The 25,043-nt window shown below is 45.9% G+C and overlaps 1 protein-coding gene across 1 annotated transcript in view; it reads right to left on the reverse strand.

Moving 5' to 3' along the window:
* Positions 1-25,043, reverse strand: part of GUK1 (guanylate kinase 1) — a 45,700-nt gene that overhangs the window by 12,484 nt on the left and 8,173 nt on the right. The window contains exons 2-3 of the mRNA XM_082257720.1: positions 2,849-2,962; positions 1,619-1,660 (exon numbers count right to left, since the gene is read on the reverse strand). Coding sequence (XP_082113846.1) covers positions 1,619-1,660; positions 2,849-2,962 — 156 coding nt within the window. The remainder of the gene's footprint in view (positions 1-1,618; positions 1,661-2,848; positions 2,963-25,043) is intronic.

Genomic DNA, 25,043 nt, shown 5'->3' on the forward strand with positions numbered 1-25,043 from the left:
CTTAAGATTGTAAAGTGCTGCGCAAACTGTCGGCACTATATAAATCCTGTATAATAATAGACATTAGGGTTGCACCGATACCACTTTTTTAAGACCGAGTACAAGTACCGATAATTTTTTTCCAAGTGCCCGCCGTTACGGATATTTTTTTTTTTTTTTTTAATGACGGGCACTCACGAGGCAGCACTGATGGGCAATCACGAGGCAGCACTGATGGGCACTCACGAGGCAGCACTGATGGGGAGGCACTGACTGACGGGCACTCATAGGCACTGATTGGCATAACTGATGGGCACAGATTGGCCTCACTGCAACTTAGTATAAAAGTACACGCCGATACTTTTTTTTTTTAATGTCATGTGACCATTTTCAAAGCACAATACAGACTAATGATATCTTCTTATGCAGGACTGATGGGCACTGATACGCACTCATGAGGTGGCACTGATACGCACTCATGAGGTGGCACTGATGGGCACTCATGAGGCGGCACTGATGGGCACTCATGAGGAGGACCTAATATGCAGCACTGATGGGAGGCACTGACTGACGGGCACTGATTGGCATAACTGATGGGCACAGATTGGCCTCACTGCAACTTGGTACAAGTACACGCCGATACCAATACTTTTTTTTTTTTTATGCCATGTGACAGTTTTCAAACCACAATACAGACTAATGATATCTTCTTATGCAGGACTAATAGGCACTGATGAGGTGGCACTGATGGGCACTCACGAGGCGGCACTGATGGGCACTGATGAGGCGGCTCTAATATGCAGCACAGATGGGCGGCACTGACTGGCATAACTGATGGGCACAGATTGTTTTTTATAAGTTGCAGTGAGGCCAAACAACAATAAATATTATATTTATTTAATCTTGTTTTCCCAAGACAAAAAAGTTCTGTCAAAAATCGGCGACCCGTCAGATTCCGCAACAGAAGTTCCGTCAGAACACCGAGATGCCCATCTTGGTACACCCTGCACTTGGCCACAGTAAGCCCGCAGTCAGAAGACGGCAGCGGACATCTTGTTACACCCAGCCTGGGAGGTATCGGATTAAGCATCGGAGTACAAGTACTCGTGCAAATTCTCGGTATCGGTGCAACCCTCATAAACATCAAGGAGCCTCTTACATCATCTATACATTCTCAGTTACAATTTTCTACAACTTCAAACAGGTTAAGACTTGTGATGCTGACAACTAAAATTGGTGAATATTGACAGAGATAAAAAAAAAAAAAAAATAAAACCCAGCAAAAAAAAAAAAATGGTGATCCTATCTGGATTTTTACCCTCCCATTTCCTTCTCTAATAAAATAATTACATTTGGTGACATTCAGCCCCAAGATTTACACATATTAAATAATCAATGTTAATCACTTATTCTGTCAATGGTCATACTGGCAGTATATATATATATATATATATATATATATATATATATATATATAAAAAATATATATATATAAAAAATATATATATATAAAAAATATATATATTTATATATTATACACATACATACATATACACACATTTTGTATATATATATATATATATATATACACACACACACACACTCACATATATACACACTAAGATATAAGTGCCATTACCTTTCCCATTACACTCCCCAGGTCTCGGATTTCTTGTTGTGTCTGAAATAGAGAAAAAAAAAAATTATATATTAACAAATAAGGAAACCTGAAAGTTGACGGACATAAGGCCCCTTTCACACTTGTGGGACTTGTCATGCGATTTGGGACTGCAAAATCGCATGACAAGTCGTTCTCCATTATTTCCAATGAGTACCATTCATATCAGTGTGACTTGAAGTCGCACCGACTTCAAAGTAGTCCCTGCACTACTTTGGCACGATTTTGAGGCCAAAGACATTCAAGCCCAGTCAAAATCGCAGCAAAAGTCGCGGTAAAAAGTCGCGCGACTTTGAAGTCGCACAAGTGTGAAAGGGGCCTAAAAGTAAAAGAGACATGAAAAGGACGATCTGAAGGGTCTGCTCAGCGATCGAACATCTATAATGCTGCTTCCGATAGTCCTATCTGTATATCTTTTGTTATTCTGAAGAAATCATTATTTTTTCATCTGTGCTGAGTGGATCTAATGGGAGTGATTTCATAATCATCTATCAGCTGTGGCAGCTGCAGAGCACTAATAAGGAAATCTGCTGGGCCTGCATCCTTTTAGACGTGTTCCTATTGGGAGGATCTCACCAAAAATGACATTTATGTTGCAGGTGATGCCAGAAATCTGACTTGTATCTTAGTGCAGACTTCTGGAAAAATTGGTGAGCCAATCACACAAGCAGGAAATGATGTTTCTGGGGGTGTGGTCATTATACATTCTGTGTACAGAACAGCTCCAGGCGGCCATATTGAATTGCTTTTTCAGAAAATTACAACAGCTGCAGATTGAAAAGGAAAGGTCATTTTTAATAACATTCAATTACAATATGATTTGTGTCGCAATTGTATACGCTATATTCTTTTTCTTTATTTATAATTTGTTTCCCTAGGAAAGTGGAGTTACTTTTTAAAATCCCTGCAATGTACAGAGATCACCCGGGAGGGGGGGGGGGGGGAATGTTTTTTTTCTCAACAAAAGTGGAGTTACGCTTTAAATTCTCTTTTTTTTGGGCTCCATAAGTGGGGTGGAGCTTCTTTTACGCACTTCATCTACTTGTTTTTCTAAGGACTGTCTGCTCTAAGAGCTGCCATAAAAAAAAAGACCATGAAAATATTGGATATATACATTAATTCCACGTTCCTGATGATCACAATAGTACTGATAATAAATCAGAAGAGCGATAATGAAGGTTTAGTACTTACGGGAGACGGAGAAGCCGAATACTCCTTCATAATCCTTCAGCAGCCTCTTCAGCAATGTGCTCTTCCCTGCCCCGGAGGGTCCGCTCAGCACTACTGGTCTGGGTCCAGCCATGACTATGGAGACAAAACACCATCATTGACACAATATTCCCAGAACATCCAATCTACACACCACTAACCCACAATAACAGCTATTCCCCCATCTGGGCCAAGACTGAAGGGGGGGGGGGGGGGGCGGAAAAGAAAAGTTAATTTTTTTTAATTCATAAAATTGAAGAAGAATTCCAGGTATGGATATTTTTACATTGCTACATTGATCCAGCTTGAGTCATTGTAACCATGTATATGCCATATCTGTGGGATCCCTCTGAAAAAGTGCTGGTCAACTCTCTTGATATGAGGAGCCTCAAATGCAGCCCTTAACATCGCCAAATGACCGCACATAAAATTTAGGGGAAAATTTGGTGTCAGAGACAGCAAACATACAACAGGATATAGTTAGGTATAGCCTATGGACATTACAAAAGAGATGGTCAGAGACTGCAGACATGAAAGAGGAGATGGTCAGAGACTGCAGACATGATAGAGGAGATGGTCAGAGACTGCAGACATGATAGAGGAGATGGTCAGAGACTGCAGACATGATAGAGGAGATGGTCAGAGACTGCAGACATGATAGAGGAGATGGTCAGAGACTGCAGATATGATAGAGGAGATGGTCAGAGACTGCAGACATGATAGAGGAGATGGTCAGAGACTGCAGACATGATAGAGGAGATGGTCAGAGACTGCAGACATGATAGAGGAGATGGTCAGAGACTGCAGACATGATAGAGGAGATGGTCAGAGACTGCAGACATGATAGAGGAGATGGTCAGAGACTGCAGACATGATACAGGAGATGGCCAGAGACTACAGACATGATACAGGAGATGGCCAGAGACTACAGACATGATACAGGAGATGGCCAGAGACTGCACACATGATACAGGAGATGGTCAGAGACTACAGACATGACACAGGAGATGGTCAGAAACTGCAGACATGATACAAGAGATGGTCAGAGACTGTAGACATGATACAAGAGATGGTCAGAGACTGCAGACATGATACAAGAGATGGTCAGAGACTGCAGACATGATACAAGAGATGGTCAGAGACTGCAGACATGATACAAGAGATGGTCAGAGACTGCAGACATGATACAAGAGATGGTCAGAGACTGCAGACATGATGCAAGAGATGGTCAGAGACTGCAGACATGATGCAAGAGATGGTCAGAGACTGCAGACATGATACAAGAGATGGTCAGAGACTGCAGACATGATACAAGAGATGGTCAGAGACTGCAGACATGATACAAGAGATGGTCAGAGACTTCAGACATAATACAAGAGATGGTCAGAGACTGCAGACATGATACAAGAGATGGTCAGAGACTGCAGACATGATGCAAGAGATGGTCAGAGACTGCAGACATGATACAAGAGATGGTCAGAGACTGCAGACATGATACAAGAGATGGTCAGAGACTGCAGACATGATAAAAGAGATGGTCAGAGACTGCAGACCTGATACAAGAGATGGTCAGAGACTTCAGACATAATACAAGAGATGGTCAGAGACTGCAGACCTGATACAGGAGATGGTCAGAGACTGCAGACATGATACAAGAGATGGTCAGAGACTGCAGACATGATACAGGAGATGGTCAGAGACTGCATAGAAATATCAGTGGTCTGAGATGCTTGAATACTCATCAAAGAAGGTCTGATCACACTAAATGGTCTTTCAGAGATGAGCATCTCCAAAAACATCAATCTATAGGGTAAGAATTAAGTTTGGCCATAAGTAAGATGATCTTTTTGGAAGTCTATTTATCCATCGTAAGATAACGCATCAGTTATATACAATACACAGACTTGTCTCCTGCGTCTGAATGCACCGGCTTGGTTGCAGCTAACTCCCTAACATTTGAAGCTTTTGATCGGACAATATGTTTGATGGAGAAAATTTCTGCCAGAGAATGTTCTTTGGTGTGACGCTCACTGGGAAGTCTGATGTGCACTCCATTATGTCTGAGGCTGGGTGAAGCATTGTTCAAAATAACAACTACAGACTATTGTTGTACGTGTCACATCGCCCCTGGGGTGGAGTACTGAGTGACGATCTGCACAGGGTGGAGACAGACGGCGCCAAGGAATTTGTTTTATGAAACAATCACCAAGGAGTACCCTGCTCTGAATGCACCAGACACAAGATGGTCATAAGATCGATCGAAGCTCAAAAGGTGAACACCACAATCTAATGTTTTTAATAGACAAGAGCCCAATCAAAATAGAAGACCAAGAGTTTGGAGACACCTGACCACCACACCTCTATGAACGCCATGGACATCCTATTCCAAGACCATGGCCATTACTATGGAGTTGGTCCTCATTTATGGCTGTAATGGGCTCCACCCTTATGGGAAGGCTTTCTCCAAGGTTTTGGAGGGTTTCTATTGGAATTTTGGCCCATTTTTGAGGTCAGGTACCGATGTTGAATGAGAAGACCTGGCTCATTGGTGCCTCAATCCACCCCCAAAGTGTTTAGAGGGGTTGAGGTCCGGTATTGATGTTAGAGGAGAAGACCTGGCTCACAAATGTTGCCCCATCCATCCCCAAGGTGTTCAGTAGGGTTGAGATCAGATATCAATGTTGAATGAGAAGACCTAGCTCACAACTGGTGCTGCAACCCATCCCTAAGGTGTTCAGTAGGGTTGAGGTCAGGTACCGATGTTGAATGAGAAGACCTGGCTCATAATTGGTGCCCCAATCCATCCCCAAAGTGTTCAGTAGGGTTGAGATCAGATACCAATGTTGAATGAGAAGACCTAGCTCACAACTGGTGCCCCAATCCATTACTAAAGTGTTCAGTAGGGTTGAGGTCAGGTACTGATGTTGAATGAGAAGACCTGGCTCATAATTGGTGCCCCAACCCATCCCTAAGGTGTTCAGTAGGGTTGAGGTCAGGCACGGATTATGGATGAGCCTGGCTCATAATTGGCTCCCCAATCTATCCCAAAGGTGTTCAATCTCCCATTGGGTAGCTTTCCTTTCACTTCCTGTCCAGATGATATAACAAAAAGTGATGGGAATCCTCCCCAACGGAGGAGGCTCTGACCCTACTCTACCCTATCCCTAGTGACACCGACACATCCTAGAGCAGTGGTGCTTATTGCTCAGCAAGGGAGGAAAATATGGACGTGTTCCCCCAAGACAGGTCAGTATTCAGCTTCTTATCAGTTAGTACATTTTATTTAATAACATTAAAGCTCACAGGAAAAACTCAAAACGACTCTTGCACTGGGGCTCCTCCTGAGCAGCAAGGGTTTAATGGTCATTCCTTTCTAGGGTACCATTATCTTATCCCTGGCAGTTCTGCATTTTAAAGCTACATTTATACTCTGTGTGTGTCAGGAACATGCATTCGTTTTAGACACGCACAGAAACGCGTTGCCCAGCAGTTACATTAATCCTTATTGCCACCCCAAGGCTGCTAATGAACATGTTTTCATAGGTGCCAATACGCATGGTGCTGTAGCATTATGTGGTTCAGCGTGGCACAAATTTTGCAAAAGGGTCTGGGAGTCTCTGTGCGTAGGAAAGCCCACTGAAATAAATAAACTCCTCTACATGTGACAGGGAGGTGTTTAAAGTCCAGTAAAAGCAACTTAGGGTGACAATGCTGCTCCTCCATAAATACTAGATATATTACAATCTTCTTGGGTTTAGATAGGTCTTCTTCTCTGATGGACATCTGAAACCTTCCCACATTCACCCAGACATTTACCAGTATATCGGTTTTTTTTAGCAAGCTGACCCATTATGGAGCCATGATGTACCATGAACATCTTCCACCACCTGAACAGATTTAGGAGGACAAATGTCTACAATTCAGGAAGTTAAGAGGGTGAGATGTTCTGGTTTATGGGGTAAATCACACAGGCAGGAGGGTGAGATGCCCTGTACACACACTCACAGACACGCGTCTCACAGACTGCATGTACAACGATCGGGACGTAGACTTCAGCCCTTTCACTCTCATTGTGAATTGAACAGCTGAGCTGTGAAAATGGAACAAAGTGTTTTTGTTATTGTTCAGTTAGGATTCCAGCTGCCTTAGTCTCCATTCACACTGGTACGACTTGTCAGGCGACTTGGTCAGCCTGACAAGTCCCGCACCGTCGCGTCCCATTGTGTAGTACAGGACCCGTTCTAATAGGAGCGACACAAGTCGCTCCGACTTAGAAAAAGGGTCCTGTACTACTTTGGGGCGACCTGGAGGCGACTTGCATAGACATTCATTTTATGAAGTCCGTGCAAGTCGCGCCAAAGTCACGGTGCACGCGACTCCACAGGTCGCCCCCCAAGTCGGATCGCCGTAGTGTGAACCGAGTCTTAGAGAATTAGTGGCTACAAAAACAGAAATCCCCCGTTCTGTACCATTATATGAATTATTATATTATTATTAATATGAATAATAATATAAATAATAATAATATACACAATCATAATAATACAATTGATATTAATAGTAAATATTATTATGAACCCCTTCATGCCGAGTGTATGCAAATACGCGGCCCCACTTCACTGGGCTATTTTCCGTGGGGCCGCATATTTCAGTATCTCCCTTTGTGCTGGGAGTGCGTCACACGACTCTGGGACCTTGATTTCCAAATTACATGCAAAGTTTTCCACAGTCAGTGATGATTTGGGGAGCCGTGTCATCTGCTGGTGTTGGTCCACTGTGTTTTATCAAGTCCAAAGTCAGTGCAGCCCTCTACAGGGAAATTCTAGAGAACTTCCCTCTGCTGACCAGCTTTATGGAGATGCTGATTTCATTTTCCAGCAGGACTTGGCACCGCCCACACTGCCAAAACTACCAATACCTGGTCACATGATCATGGGAACACTGCTTGATTGGCCAGCAAACTCTCCTGACCTAAATCCCATAGAGAATCTGTGGGGTATGGTCAAAAAGAAGATGAGGGACACCAGACCCAACAATGCAGATGAGCTGAAGGTCACTATCAAAGCAACCTGGGCTTCCTTAATGCCTCAGCAGTGCCACAGGCTGATCGCCTCCATGCCACGCCGCATTGATGCAGTAATTCATGCAAAATGAGCCCCGACCAAGTACTGAGTGCATCCTATACTGTACATGGACAGACTTTTCACTAAGCCAACATTTCTGTATTAAAAAAAAAAAAATATATATATATATATATATATATATATATATATTTTTTTTTTTTTTATTGGTCTTTTGTAATATTCTAATTTTCTGAGATACTGAATTTTGGGGTGTCACTAGCTGTAAGCCATAATCAACAAAAATAAAAGAAAGAAATGCTTGAAATATATCACTCTGTGTGCAACGTATCTATATAAAATATATAAGTTTCACTTTTTGAATTTAATTACTGAAATAAATTAACATTTTGATATTTTAATTTTATGAGCTGCACATATATATATATATATATATATATATATATATATATATATATATATATATATATATATATATATATATATATATATATATATATATATATATACACACATATACATACATACACACACACACACACACACACACACAGTATATATATATATATATATATATATATATATATATATATATATATATATATATATATATATATATATTTATTTATTTATTTACAGACAATTATTCATTCCTTTGATCTAAAAGAACAAAATGATACATTGTAAAACAGTGTTTATAGTAATCTAGTAGCCTTAACAATGTTGGTAAACACTTGCTGGAGGCCTTTTTTTTTTTTTTTTGACAGCTGTGAGTTAGCAGAGAATAACTTTGTAAGAATCAACATGTCATTTACAGATCGTGGGGGGGGGGGGGGGGGTGAATGGAGATTGCGATTTTGCAACAATAAATCGTGCAGCTCTAATACATTTTATATATATATATTACACACACACACACAGGTGCATCTCATAAAATTATAATATCATCAAAAAGGTATTTTATTGCGTGTAGGCAGGTGTCTCAAAAAAAAAAAAAAAAAAAAAATTATATTTTTATATTATATATTATATATATATATATATATATACACACATACATACACATATACACACATGGTGTATATGTATCAATATCATTATTTAATAGATCTTTTGATGTGGTGAAACAGATTAAATCTAGAAAGCGCTGAATTTGCATCAATGAGCATCTGTGGAATTTTGTCGATCACATTTGGTTACTCAAACACATTTCTGTATATGCGCCAGAGATCATTTAATCAATCGGTCACTTCTACATGGCGGCACAGTGGCTTAGTGGTGAGCACTTCTCCCTATGCCTGTGTGAGCTATAAAAATATATAATAATAATAGTGTGTGACTGTAGAGGGACATTAGAGTGTAAGCTCCTCTGGTACGGAAACTGATGTGACTGGCTCAGTGATCTCTGTACAGCGCTGTGGTATATGTCAGAGCTTTAGAAATGTATAATAATAATAATAGTGTTTGACTGTGGGGGCACATTAGAGTGTGAGCTCCTCTGGTGCAGAGACCGATGTGACTGGCTCAGTGTTCTCTGTACAAAACTGTGATGTATGTCAGAGCTATATAAATGTATAATAATAACATTAGAGCGTAAGCTCCTCTGGTAAAAAGACTAGGTTGTTGGCTCAGTGTTCTCTGTACAGCACTGCGGTATATGTCAGAGCTATATAAATGTATAATAATAATAATAATAATAATAATAATAGTGTGTGACTGTGGGGGGACAGAGTGTAAGCTCTTCTGGTGCAGAGACTGATGTGACTGGCTCAGTGTTCTCTGTACAGCACTGCGGTATAAGTCAGAGCTACTGTATATAAATGTATAATAATAATAATACGCGATGCGTAAAATGTCAGCGCTGTATAAATGCAGATAGTAATGATCAATCAATAAAATTCTATGTATAATCAATTGATCATATTCCAATATTTATGGTTAAATTTAGCTCAGCTAGCTGACCAGCAGTTGATTGGCTCCTGCTATGGGACTATGCGGCCCCTCTGCCCCCATCGCCCACCTACCTGACTCCTATGACTCCTCTTGCCCTGGCAGTCGTCCGGCTTGTGATGATGTGGAGGAAGCAGAGAGGGATTTATCTGAATGACAGGAGGAGGGGCGCAGAGCCTGTAATCCAGCCTGCATTCCACTGTACAGCCGCACACCTGGCACACCTAATACACACATTTCAGGCTGATGGGAGGGGACAGCCAAGGGTTAACCATGGAGTATGTACACTCTCACACCTCCGCCATGGGAAAGGATTTCCTCATTCAGGGAAAGCGATCAATAAACCCGACTACAACAACTCCGCTCAAAGGAACGGACAGACTAAAAATGAAGACTGAAAGAGGCAGAGAGGGGGGACATTAGAGTGTGAGCTCCTCTGGTGCAAAGACTGGAATGGCTCAGTGTTCTTTGTACAGCACTACGGAATGTCAGAGCTATATACATTTATTATAATAGTGTGTGTGCGCGATGGGGACATTAGAGCGCAAGTTCCTCTGGCACAAAACTGTATTGGCTCAGTGTTCCCTGTACAGCGCTATGGAATATGTCAGAGCTATATACATGTATAATATGGAGTGTTGTGGGGCATTAGAGTGTAAGCTCCTCTAGAGCAGAGACTGGAATGGCTCAGTGATCTCTGTACAACACTGCGGTATATGTCAGAGCTATATAAATGTATAATAATAGTGTGACTGTGGGGGGACATTAGAGTGTCAGCTCCTCTGGGAGTAGGGATGAGGTGGCAACCCTACATTAGAGTGTAAGCTCCTCTGGTACAGAGACTGATGTGACTGGCTCAGTGTTCTCTGTACAGCACTGCGTTATATGTCAGAGCCATATAAATGTATAATAATAATAGTGTGTGACTGTGTGTGTGTGGGGGGGGGGGGTGGGGGCATTAGAGTGTAAGCTCCTCTGGTGCAAATACGAAACATTCAAAGTTCCTTGTACAGCACTGTGGTATATGTCAGAGCTAAATAAATGTATAATAATAAATCATAATAATAATAGTATATCACTGAAGGTGGACATTAGAGTGTAAGCTCCTCTAGTGCTGAGACTGATGTGACTGGCTCAGTTTCTCTGTACAGCACTGCGGTATATGTCAGAGATATATAAATATATAATAATAATAGTGTGTGACTGTTGGGGGGGGGGGGCATTAGAGTGTAAGCTCCTCTGGTGCAGCAAACAATACGAAACATTCAAAGTTCCTTGTACAGCACTGCGGTATATGTTAGAGCTAAATAAATGCATAATAATAATCATAATAATAATAGTACATCACTGAATGTGGGCATTAGAGTGTAAGCTCTTCTGATGCAGAGACTAATATCAATGGTTTAGTGTTCTCTGTACAACTCCCCAGTATGTCAGAGCTATAAAAATGTATCATCAGAATAGTGTGCGACTGTGGGGGACGACGACATTAGAGTGTAAGCTCCTCTAGGACAGAGATGGACGTGACTGGCTTAGGCCCCGTTCACATAGGGGCGATCCGACTTCGGGGGGCGACCTCCGAGGTCGCGGTGCGAGCAGCGCGCCGCCACCTTGGAGCGGCCGCCACGGACTTCATAACATTGAAGTCTATGGCAGTCGCCTCCGGGTCGCCCCAAAGAAGCTCCGGACCCTTTTACTAAGTCGGAGCGACTTGTGTCGCTCCTATTAGAACGGGTCCGCAGTTTCTCTATGGAAGGCGACCTACGGCGACCTGTCAGGCGACCAGGTCGCCTCACAGGTCGCCTTAGTGTGAACGGGGGCTTAGTGTTCTCTGTAGTGCAGAGCTATATAAAATGTATCAAAATAAGAAAAGTGTAACTGTGAATAATAAGAATAGTGTGACTGTGAAGGGACATTAGAGTGTAAGCTCCTCTGGTGCAGAGATTTGAATAGCTTAATGTTATCTGTACAGCACCCCAGTACATGTCAGAGCTATAAAAATGTATCATCAGAATTGTGTGCGACTGATGGGACATTAGAGTGTAAGCTCCTCTGGTTCGGAGACTGAGGTGACTGACTGAAATACAATGTAAAGCAAAGATCAGAACATGTAAATATCACGCCATAGGGGGGGGGGGGGGGGGACAATGGATATGCCCAGCAGGGACGGGCGTCTTTCTCTATGGCTGAGCCTCTACACATTGGACAATGACACAGGAATAGGTATGCTAATGTTGTATGACCCCGGGGCAGGCCAGGCACTGAAAAGCCAGTTATTCTGCCTCTTCGTATTTAAATGTTCATGTGAAAGCCCAAGGCAGGGTCGGGGTGTGATATGGAAGAAGAAAAAAACAAAAAAAAACCATAAGCAAAGCAAAACAAAAAACAAACAAGAATACTTCCTCTGAACTTTCTATCCTGGCAATGAATATATTCATATAATGCATCTACCATAGGATCGTATGAATAAGAAAAACCAAAAGCTATTCTTTAGGACGGCCACCTTGCACCTTGCAGGGTAACGGCATCCAAAAAGGTAACAAAAATAAGGACTACCCTCTAGTGATATAAAGATCTATACTGTATAGAGGATCCAGGACCTCCTTCCACCTGGTGGTGATCCCTCTAGTGAAATAAAGATCTATATAGAGGAATCGGGACTAGGGATCAACCGAATATCGGCAAAGCCGATATAGCGGGGGGCCGATATGCACTTTCCCTGATATATCGGAATCGGCCCCTGAGGCTACTGATATTGTCAATATTTCGGGAAAGTGCTTGTACCGGAGTGATGGCTGCAGCTAGAGGCATCACCCCGGTACCGGCGTCCATAGCCGACGGTCGGCTGTTTCGTAATGGCAACCCCCCCTCCTCCCGCCACCTTTCGCGGCTCACCCGGGGCTCCCGTCCCATCGGGAGACCCGGGAAACCAGCCTGCAGGCCACCGAAGAGGAGACCCAATCAAAGCCGCATTCGGGTCTGATCGGGTCTCCATATAAAAAAAACCATGACATCACTTCCGGGTACTCGGCAGCAAATTAAAAAAAATGCGAGCATTCAAAGCATTTTGAATGCTTTTAAGTGCAGAGGAGGAGTTTGGGGTCTTTTAGACCCCCAGATCCCTCCACCATAGTACTTGTGGAAAAAAAAAATTTAAATGTCTGAAAATATCGGCCAATACCGATATCCGATGACCAAAATATCAGTATCGGTATCAGCAATAAAAAATTGATATTGGTCGATCACTAATCAGGACCTCCTTCCCCCTGCTGGTGACCCTCTAGTGATATAAAGATCTATATAGTGGATCCAGGACCTTCTTCCCCCCTACTGGTGATCCCTCTAGTGGTATAAAGATCTATATAGAGGAATCAGGACCTCTTTCCTACTTCTGGAGACCCCTCTAGTGATATAAAGATCCATTTAGAGGAATCAGGACCTCCTTCCTCCAGCTGGTGACCCCTCTAGTGATATAAAGATCTAGAGGAATTGGGACCTCCTTCCTCCTGCTGGTGACCCCTCCAGTGATATAAAGATCTATATAGAGGAATCAGGACCTCCTTCATCCTACTGGTGACCCCTCTAGTGATATAAAGATCTATATAGAGGAATCGGGACCTCCTTCGTCCTGCTGGTGACCCCTCAAGTGATATAAAGATCTATATAGAGGAATCAGGACCTCCTTCGTCCTACTGGTGACCCCTCTAGTGATATAAAGATCTAGAGGAATCGGGACCTCCTTCGTCCTACTGGTGACCCCTCTAGTGATATAAAGATCTATATAGAGGAATCGGGACCTCCTTCGTCCTACTGGTGACCCCTCTAGTGATATAAAGATCTATATAGAGAAATCAGGACCTCCTTCGTCCTACTGGTGACCCCTCTAGTGATATAAAGATCTAGAGGAATCGGGACCTCCTTCGTCCTACTGGTGACCCCTCTAGTGATATAAAGATCTATATAGAGGAATCGGGACCTCCTTCGTCCTACTGGTGACCCCTCTAGTGATATAAAGATCTATATAGAGGAATCGGGACCTCCTTCGTCCTACTGGTGACCCCTCTAGTGATATAAAGATTTATATAGAGGAATCCGGGACCTCATTCCTCCTGCTGATGATCTCTCCATTTGATAAACTCATTCATGGTTGCCAATAAAGGAACATTTTGCTTAGGGTGGACAGCAGAAGGCCAATTGTTGAGTTGTCTTCCAATGGCCCGGGAACAGATCAGAATCTCTCTGCAGCCATCATGAAGAAAGTGTAGTGCACATGTAATGGCTGGGTGGAGGGGCATGCTGAGGTTAGTAGTTCTTTGGACTGGACCAAGAACGTTTTGCCTTTAGCTATACGTTAAAGCATGCATTGAGAATTTGGGCGTATGCCTAAATTCTCCTAAATCCTAAACGTCAAATGAAATGATTTACGATCTGTGGCCAAGTACAATGAACAGCCCAAGGTTTGTCAGCCTATAATCTGCAGCACCTAAATATAGAGCAAAGCCAATTAAAAGGCAGAAGAGGAGGGAAAAGCCGGGCATACAGCCACAGGCACCGCAAATTACAGCAAGATCTCCAAGACTTCTCCCAGATGTCTGACTGCCCTTTGCCGGCTACATATAAGAAGCATTACAGAGGCACTTTAGGGACAACTCCACCGTAAGCCATCAAGCCGGGATCAGCGGCACAGAGAATGTGAAGGGTGCATTGTGAGAATTAACATTCATCTCCCTATACAATGAACCTCTCTGCTCATTCACCTGATAATTCTCATCCTAACCATCGGAGGTTTTGTATTTTATACTCCAGCTCCCTCTTCAGTCTTGCAAAGTTGTAAAGTCTCCTATCGACCTGGACTGATCGATGTTCCTCATGTTGAAATATATAATGCGGCACAGAAAAAACAAACTGAATCACAAAGTGAAATACCTTCACTATTCCACACAAAAATAACAGATATGTTTCAGAAAAAAAAAAAACAGGTGGCTAAATTTGGATGGAAGATCCCAACTGCTGGACATCTCTCCCATCCTCTGCTAGGGCCCATTCACATCATGGACATACAGAGGTCTGGGCAAACAGTTTACAGTACAATGCTCAGGGGCCCCAGCAGCTGTCATTCCCCCCAATAAAACTGTACTGACATATGCTGTAGGTGGGACTAGGTGGAAAAGCTGGAACTGGTGAGTACAGGATCATCCCTTCATGCCCCATGATGAGCGGGGCATCAACAGAGCCCCCATGGTGAGCACAGGGATCAGTGGAATCCCCATGGTGAGCACAGGGATCAGCGGAATCCCCATGGTGAGCGCAGGGATCAACAGAGCCCCCATGGTGAGAGCGGGGATCGGCGGAATCCCCATGGTGAGCGCGGGGATCGGCGGAATCCCCATGGTGAGCGCGGGGATCGGCGGAATCCCCATGGTGAGCGCGGGGATCGGCGGAATCCCCATGGTGAGCGCGGGGATCGGCGGAACCCCCATGGTGAACGCAGGGATCGGCGGAATCCCCATGGTGAGCGCGGGGATCGGCGGAATCCCCATGGTGAGCGCGGGGATCGGCGGAATCCCCATGGTGAGCGCGGGGATCGGCGGAATCCCCATGGTGAGCGCGGGGATCGGCGGAATCCCCATGGTGAGCGCGGGTATCGTCGGAACCCCCATGGTGAACGCAGGGATCAGCGGAACCCCCATGGTGAACGCAGGGATCGGCAGAACCCCCATGGTGAACGCAGGGATCGGCGGAATCCCCATGGTGAGCGCAGGGATCGGCGGAACCCCCATGGTGAGCGCAGGGATCAGCGGAACCCCCATGGTGAGCGCAGGGATCAGCGGAACCCCCATGGTGAGCGCAGGGATCAGCGGAACCCCCATGGTGAGCGCAGGGATCAGCGGAACCCCCATGGTGAGCGCAGGGATCAGCGGAACCCCCATGGTGAGCGCAGGGATCAGCGGAACCCCCATGGTGAACACAGGGATCAGCGGAACCCCCATGGTGAGCGCAGGGATCAGCGGAACCCCCATGGTGAGCGCAGGGATCAGCGGAATCCCCATGGTGAGCGCAGGGATCAGCGGAATCCCCATGGTGAGCGCAGGGACCCCCATGGTGAGTGCAGGGATCAGCAGAATCCCCATGGTGAGCACAGGGATCAGCGGAATCCCCATGGTGAGCGCAGGGATCAGCGGAATCCCCATGGTGAGCGCAGGGATCAGCGGAATCCCCATGGTGAGCGCAGGGATCAGCGGAATCCCCATGGTGAGCGCAGGGATCAGCAGAATCCCCATGGTGAGCGCAGGGATCAGCAGAATCCCCATGGTGAGCGCAGGGATCAGCGGAATCCCCATGGTGAGCGCAGGGATCGGCGGAACCCCCATGGTGAGCGCAGGGATCAGCGGAACCCCCATGGTGAGCGCAGGGATCAGCGGAACCCCCATGGTGAGCGCAGGGATCAGCGGAACCCCCATGGTGAGCGCAGGGATCAGCAGAATCCCCATGGTGAGCGCAGGGATCAGCAGAATCCCCATGGTGAGCGCAGGGATCGGCGGAATCCCCATGGTGAGCGCAGGGATCGGCAGAATCCCCATGGTGAGCGCAGGGATCGGCGGAATCCCCATGGTGAGCGCAGGGATCGGCGGAATCCCCATGGTGAGCGCAGGGATCGGCGGAATCCCCATGGTGAGCGCAGGGATCAGCAGAATCCCCATGGTGAGCGCAGGGATCGGCGGAATCCCCATGGTGAGCGCAGGGATCGGCGGAATCCCCATGGTGAGCGCAGGGATCGGCGGAACCCCCATGGTGAGCGCAGGGATCAGCGGAACCCCCATGGTGAGCGCAGGGATCGGCGGAACCCCCATGGTGAGCGCAGGGATCAGCGGAACCCCCATGGTGAGCGCAGGGATCAGCGGAACCCCCATGGTGAGCGCAGGGATCAGCGGAATCCCCATGGTGAGCGCAGGGACCCCCATGGTGAGTGCAGGGATCAGCAGAATCCCCATGGTGAGCGCAGGGATCAGCAGAATCCCCATGGTGAGCGCAGGGACCCCCATGGTGAGTGCAGGGATCAGCAGAATCCCCATAGTGAGCACAGGGATCAACAGAGCCCCCATGGTGAGAGCGGGGATCAGCCGAACCCCCATGGTGAGCGCGGGGATCGGCGGAATCAACATGGTGAGCGCGGGGATCAGCAGAATCCCCATGGTGAACGCAGGGATCAGCGGAACCCCCATGGTGAACGCAGGGATCAGCGGAATCCCCATGGTGAGCGCAGGGACCCCCATGGTGAGTGCAGGGATCAGCAGAATCCCCATGGTGAGCGCAGGGATCAGCGGAACCCCCATGGTGAGCGCAGGGATCAGCGGAACCCCCATGGTGAGCGCAGGGATCAGCGGAACCCCCATGGTGAACGCAGGGATCAGCGGAACCCCCATGGTGAACGCAGGGATCAGCGGAACCCCCATGGTGAACGCAGGGATCAGCGGAACCCCCATGGTGAACACAGGGATCAGCGGAACCCCCATGGTGAGCGCAGGGATCAGCGGAATCCCCATGGTGAGCGCAGGGATCAGCGGAATCCCCATGGTGAGCGCAGGGACCCCCATGGTGAGTGCAGGGATCAGCAGAATCCCCATGGTGAGCACAGGGATCAGCGGAATCCCCATGGTGAGCACAGGGATCAGCGGAATCCCCATGGTGAGCACAGGGATCAGCGGACCCCCATTAGGAGCGCGGGGATCTGCAGAACCTACTATGGTGAACGCGGGGATCAGCGAAGCCCCCTATGGTGAACGCAGGGATCAGGGTAGTCCCCTGTGGTAAGCGTGTGGATCACCCCCTATGACAGGGCTCGACAAATAAGCTGGCTCCTAACTTTTTTAGCTGGCTCCTAGATTCAAAGCAAATTTGTCAACCCCTGCACTATACAACTTTTGTTGGTAGATTTCCTTTAGATTTACCTTCAACTATGTAGTGCAAGGGCCTGCCTGATTGCATACACATTGAAAGTGTTTAGATTTAACCTCATATTATATGGTTTTGGTAAATCTATATCCTATATCTGTATCCAGCTTTAGTCTTTCGGTGGTTAAACTGGCCTCATTTGCCAGCTGAAGTTCATCCCTTTGATCTAAAAGAACCAAATGATACAGTGTTTCTTTTTTTTTTCTCAGCACTGAGCAATGTTGATAAACTTTGACCGCTGCCTTTTTTTTTTTTTTTTTTTACAGCTCATAGCAGAGAATGGCTCTGCACTTAAAATGAATTGTGGAAATGACAGATTAAGATCGTGAGGGGGGTGGAATTGAGATCGCGATTTTTTAACGATTAACTGTGTGGCTCTGACCAATCCTGTACTGCATTATACCAAACCTTTACCGCATCTGAACCACATCTACCTTGCACCTGTGCTAATACTATACTGTATTCAGGTTAACTGGGTCTGTTGTTAAATGCAAAGATGCTCTTAAAGGGCCCCAACGATAGCCGGCAGAACATCTTACTGGAAATAATCTTTCTGTAAGTCCCCTTTGTTCCCCTGCCCCCTTCCACTACAATATTCCTTTTCTTTTGGACAATGAACACCCAGTCAGTCTAGGACTGGCATGTCTGCCATAAAAACAACAAACTGGCGGTATACTTCCAGCATTCGGTAGATTAAACTTTACTTTGCATTTCAGGTGGCCTTGGCATGGTTTATGCTGGTATGGACACCAAATGTCATCTTGTGCCTTATCTTTACTGTTAATCACTTTGTACGCTAAATTGCGTTTTTACAATTGTTATTCCATTTATGCCTGCCTAATTACCAACCATATTGGGTGACAATATATGAAGTTTGATTTTACTACCTGGCTTGGTGCCTGTTTTCTTTGATATAGCGCTACTATTGGGTGCCAAGTATTACTTTCTGTCATTTCCTGTGATATTGTATGCTTGTACCCACAACCTGGTGCGTCGGAGGAGCTGAAGTTCTTCAGAAGGTCGAGGCAAAGAACAGAGGACCCATCCTATCTATAAGCTTCTATGGGGGGGGGGGGGGGGGATAGCGCTACACTAAAGTAAGGTATATAAAGAAAACAAAGGTTTCTTTAAAAAAATTGAATTGGCATATTGATGAGGGGGGAGGGGGAGCGAACAGGGAAGGCAAAATATAAGAAAAATTCAGCTTTAGGATTAAAAAAAAAAAAAAAAAAAAAAACACACATTAACCACTTGCCGACCGCCGCACGACTATCTACGGCGGCGGTCAGCCCCTCACAGGCAAAGTGACGTAGGGCTACGTCACTAGCTTGTGAGGGTCTAGGGAGCGAGCGCGCGCCGCCGGAGGCGCGCTCCCGCGTGGTCACGGACCCCGCCGGTCACTCTGCGATCGGCGGGGGAGAGGGAGAAAGTCAGGCAGCTTGTGTAAACAAGCTGCCTGTCATTCTCCCCTCTGTATGAGAGATGATCATATGGATCTACTATGTAGAACCGTTGATCACTCTGCATACAGCTGAAGCCACAGCCAATCACAGTTAGAATCACGCCCCTAGGGACACACACAGCCCCTCCCTCTCAAATAAAGTTAACCCCTTCACTACCAGTGTATTTTTACAGTAACAGTGCATATATATAGCACTGATTACTGTAGAAATGTCACTGGTAACCCCAAAAGTGTCAAAAATGTCAGTCAAGGGTCCGATCTGTCCGCCGCAATGTCGCAGTACCACAAAAAAAAAAAACGCAGATCGCCGCCATTACGCGTTAAAAAAAAAAAAAAACAACAAAAATGACAAAAATCTTTCCCTTTGTTAGTAAACGCAATAACTTTTGCGCAAACCAATCAAAATACGCTTTTTGCGATTTTTTTTACCAAACATAGGTAGCATAAAACAAATTGGCCGAAAATTTTAAAAAATTTTGATTTTTAAATTTTTTTTGGGGGGAATTTCTTATAAAAAAAAGGGAAAAATATTGCTATTTTTGCAAAATTTACGCTCTTTTTTTGTTTATAGCGCGTGATCAAAAAAAAAAAAAAAAAAAAAAAAAAAAAAAAAAAAAAAAAAAAAAATCGCACAGGTGATCAAATACCGCCAAAAGAAAGCTCTGTTTGTGGGGAAAAAAGGACGCCAAATTCGTTTAGGTACAGCGTCGCACGACCGCGTAATTGTCCGTTAAATTCACGCAGTGCCGAATCGCAAAATACCCCCTGGTCAGGAAGGGGGTAAAATCTTCCGGGGCTTAAGTGGTTAAAGTCATCATGCATCCTCCTTCGACTCATATGTGGCACATGACAGGCTCTCTTGCCTATGAAGTTAAAATTACAACAATGACAACTATTTTTCGCATAATAGAAGGAAGACGCCGATCATGTGAGCACCAGGAAGTCACATTAACGGCTTATTGGTAACGATGAGCTGAGCATAAGTGTGACCAATTACAATGAGGTCTCTTATTTTACTGCTACAACCAATCCCACGGGCTTAATAGGTTTTGTCCTAAGCGTGCCAATCCCAATGAAGGTCCCAAGAAAATTGCAGAACGATTTAAATGATGGAAATTGGAACACGACCCCGCTTTACAGACATCCCTCAGTCTACTAATAGTACAACCCGTTCACTGCAGATAACTATGAGGATGTTACACAACTAGAGAGAGTTCACTGAAGGTCAACTGAGTTCGTAAGAGGCAATGGAGGAGCTCAGCAATGAGGAATGATGAACGGAAGGTATTCCCCCCCCCCCTCAAGAAAAAGATTTGAAGCTGAATGGAGATCTGTATAAGGGAATCAGGACCTCCTTCCTCCTGCTGGTGATCCCTCTAGTAATGTAAAGATCTACACTATATTGTCAAAAGTATTGGGACACCTGCCTTTACACGCACATAAACTTTAATGGAAGAGTTGTTCTATTGGGTTGAGGTCAGGACTTTGTGCAGTGAACCCGATAAATCACCTTTGGGATGAATTGAAGCAGAGACTGTGAGCCAGGCCTTCTCGTCCAACATCAGTGCCTGACCTCCAAATGCGCTTCTGGAAGAATGGTGAAACATTCCCATAGACACTCCTAAACCTTGTGGACAGTCTTCCCAGAAGAGTTGAAGCTGTTATAGCTGCAAAGGCTGGCCCAACTCAATATTGAACCCTACGGACTAAGACTGGGATGCCATTAAAGTTCATGTGCGTGTAAAGGCAGGCGTCCCAATACTTTTGACAATATAGTGTTTTTTTTTTGTTTTTTTTTTTAGAGGAATCAGGACCTCCTTCCTCCTGCTGGTGATTCCCCTAGTGATAACCCATTACCATTTAGAGAAAATAAATACAATGATAAAGTATTATCAGCACATTGCACACAAAGATATCAGTGATGTGCATTATAATGCCCTGCAATTGTTAAATGGTCTCCCGCATTTGTGACTAATAAATGGCTCTATATTGAGGATGTGTAGGGCTGATGACACTTTTTTACGATTGAAGATACTGGGGGACACTTTTCATCATTAACCACTTCTGGACCGGAAGATTTTTTCCCCCTTAATGATCAGGCCATATTTTGCGATTCGGCACTGCGTTACTTTAACGGACAATTGCGCAGTCCTGTGACGCTGTACCCAAATAAAATTGGTGTCCTTTTTTCCTACAAATAGAGATTTCTTTTGGTGGCATTTAAATCACTTCTGCGATTTTTTATTTTTTGCGCTATAAACAAAAAAAGAGCGACAAAAAAAAAAAAAAAACAATATTTTTCACTTTCTGCTATATAACATTCTCAAAAAAAAAATGTAAAAATCAAAATCTTTTAACATTTTAGGCCAATTTGTTTTCTGCTACATATTTTTGGTAAAAAAGAAAAATCACAATAAGCGTATTTTTTTTGATTGGTTTGCGCAAAAGTTATTGCGTCTGCTAACTACGGGGAAAGATTTGACATTTGTCTTTTTACTAGTAATGGCGGCGATCTGCGATTTTTAGCGGGACTGTGACATTGCGGCGGACAGATCTGACCCCTAACTGACATTTTTGACACTTTTGGGGGGACCAGTGACATTACTACTGTAATCAGTGCTATAAATATGCACTGTTACTGTAATAATGACACTGGCAGGGAAGGGGTTACATTATGGGTGATTAAGGGGTTAAACATGAGCCTAGGGGAGTGATTCTAACTGTGGGGGGGCGTGGCTTGTGAAATGATCATAGAGACCTGTGATCCTATATAGAAGGATCACAGGGGCTCTGTGATCATTCTAGGAAGAAGAACGGTCAGCTGTGTTTACAACAGCCGGCCGTTCTTCTCTTTCAGCAGGGAGCGATCGAGGGTGTCAGGCCTGCCTGCCCCGTGCATCGGAGTCCCCGCGGCTGAGTGGGGTCGGGAGCGCGAGCGCACCGTGCACTTGCCCCCTTGCTGCAGGTGCGCGACTGATGTAGGTCTACGTTGGTTTGCGCAGGAGGGCCATACTACCACAGTGAATAGGCGGCGGGCGGGCGGTCAGGCAGTCGGGAAGAGGTTAAAGAACCTCTTCGTTTAACTGCAAACCCATTTGTAAAGAACTGCACTTCCCCTATTGTATGCTATATAACTTACAGTGCCGAGTAAGGGTCCTTTCACATGGGCTTTCCACCCCGTGGACTCAGTTTTGCTCAGCGAGGATCGATCCGCCGATCCCCGCTGAGCAGGTGGATGACAGCTCCGTCTCCGCTCACTGTGCAGAGACAGAGCTGTCAAATCCCCGCTCTCCTCTATAGGGAGATCCAATGAAAACGGACCACCCGTTTGTTTTCATCCGATCCAATCTTCCAGACGGATGGAAAAAAGGGTCACCATCCATCTGGATTTCACAGACAGGATCAGATCGGATAGCAGTGGGTGTCAGGGGACATGTAATCGGTGACATCCGCCGCTCCATAGGGGTGCCATCAGCATCCGATTAGGTCCGCCTGAAAAACTGACTGGGATCGGATTGGATAGCAGCGGACATGTCACCGGTGACATCCGCCGCTCCATAGGGGTGCATGGAGGATCCGATCAGATCCACCTAAAAACTGACTGGGACCGGATCGGAAAGCCCATGTGAAAGGAGCCTTATAGGGTTAAAATAAAAGTTTTCTGCACTCGGGATACGGGAAGCGTGCGTCTATTTTTACCTCCATTCGCAGATTCTCCTTCCGATGTTTACATACAAAATACAGCTTCCAGGATAAAATGTTACACCATACGGCCGTGTAGCAGCAGCTGTGTACCCGTAACTCTATTCCTGTGTCTGTGCACTGACTGTAAACATATAGGAACGGCATGTGCAACAATGGATGCCGCATTGTGCAACTGTGATAAGAACAGAAGAACACTAATAATAAAAGGACACCATGAAGTCACCATAAGGGTTCCTTCATACCAAGTGGCATTCTTAACCAGGGTTCCTCCAGGGGTATCAAGGAGCTTCTTTGACCTTCCATTCTTCTGACCTACAGCTGACCCCCCCCCCCCCCCTGGGGAGAGTCTCCTTCTGTCCTGCAGTTGACCCCCTCCTGACTTTCAGCTGATATCCTTCTGACCCGCAGTTGACCTCCTCCTGACCAGCAGATGGCTTCCTTCGGTTCTCTAGTTGACCCCTCCTGACCTGCAGCTGACCCCCTCCTGGCCTGCAGATGGCCTCCTTCTGTCCTCCAGTTGACCCCCTCCTGAACTGCAGCTGATCTCTTTCTGACTTGCAGCTGACCCCCTCCTGTCCTCCAGATGACCCCCTCCTGACCTGCAGCTGATCTCCTCCTGACGTGCACTTGACCCCCTCCTGGCCTGCAGATAGCCTCCTTCTGTCCTCCAGTTGACCCCCTCCTGACCTGCAGCTGACCCCTCCTGACCTGCAGATAGCCTCTTTCAGTCCTCCAGTTGACCCCCTCCTGACCTGCAGTTGACCCCCTCCTGACCTGCAGATGGCCTCTTTCAGTCCTCCAGTTGACCCCCTCCTTACCTGCAGTTGACCCCCTCCTGACCTGCAGATGGCCTCTTTCAGTCCTCCAGTTGACCCCCTCCTTACCTGCAGCTGACCCCCCTCCTGACCTGCAGGTGGCCTCCTTCTGTCCGTCAGTTGACCCCCACCAGACCTGCTTCAAGTGGGCAATTGCACTTCCATAGACTCGAATCGAGAGAGAAGCAGTTCTAAAGTGACCAAAGGACGGTCAATGCTGGCCCTTAATCTGTGTTGTGCTTACAAGTCCCGACAGAGATCCGCAGCTGCAAAAAGTCTGAATCCCGACACAGTTTCATCCTCGGCATGCTACTCTAGCCAACCAGAAAAAGTCCTTAGCCCGGCCGCCTGTGCATATTTATCCCCCCCTCTATCTATGAGATTTCTGGATGGATGCTGAAGAGTAAATCACTGCACTCATTCCGGGGTACTTATGTACCGTTCATTGCCAATAAAGCCCCAAATTTAAAGTGTGGTTAAAGTGCAGCCACATTTAACTTCTGTTGCGCTGCGATGGACACTACCGTTCAAACGTTTTAGAACAACTCCATTTTTCTAGTTTTATTGAAATTTAACCACGGACCTCCGGAAGGGGAAACTCTGACAGGAGGAGGTCTGGCAGACCCAGAGCCACAAAAGTATGAAAGGACAAATTTCTGAGAGTCAACAGCTTGTGTGACAGGCGGCTCACAGGACAACAGCTCCAAACACAGCTCATCACTGATCAAAGAAAGTCTTAGGTTCAACTGTGAAGGGAAGACCTGAGCTGCAGGTTTGACAGGTCGAGTGTGACACTCTCCCTTCCTACCCCTTCCTCCTTTCCCATCCTTACCTCTCCCTTCCTACCCCTCCTCCTTCACCATCCTTCCCTCTCCTCACTCACTTCTTTATCTTTCCTCTGCTCGCCCTTCCTTCCATCCATCTCCCTTCCTTGTCTTTTCTCTCCTTTCCTCCCTCTCTCCACTCCCTTCCTCTCCATCTTCCTTTCCCTCTCCCTTCCTTCCTTTCCCTCCCTCCCCGCTTCCTTTCCCTCTCCCTTCCTTCCCCCTTCCTTTCCCTCTCCTCTCCCTTCCTTCCCCCTTCCTTTCCCGTTCCTCTCCCTTCCTCCCCACTCGCTTCTTTATCTTTCCTCGGCTCTCCCTTTCTTCCATCCATCTCCCTTCCTTCTCTTTTCTCTCCCTTCCTTGCCCTCTCCACTCCCTCCCCCTTTC

The sequence above is a fragment of the Pelophylax lessonae genome, assembly GCF_965119305.1.
Source record: "Pelophylax lessonae genome assembly, chromosome: 5".
In the NCBI taxonomy this organism is placed as follows: Eukaryota; Metazoa; Chordata; class Amphibia; order Anura; family Ranidae; genus Pelophylax; species Pelophylax lessonae.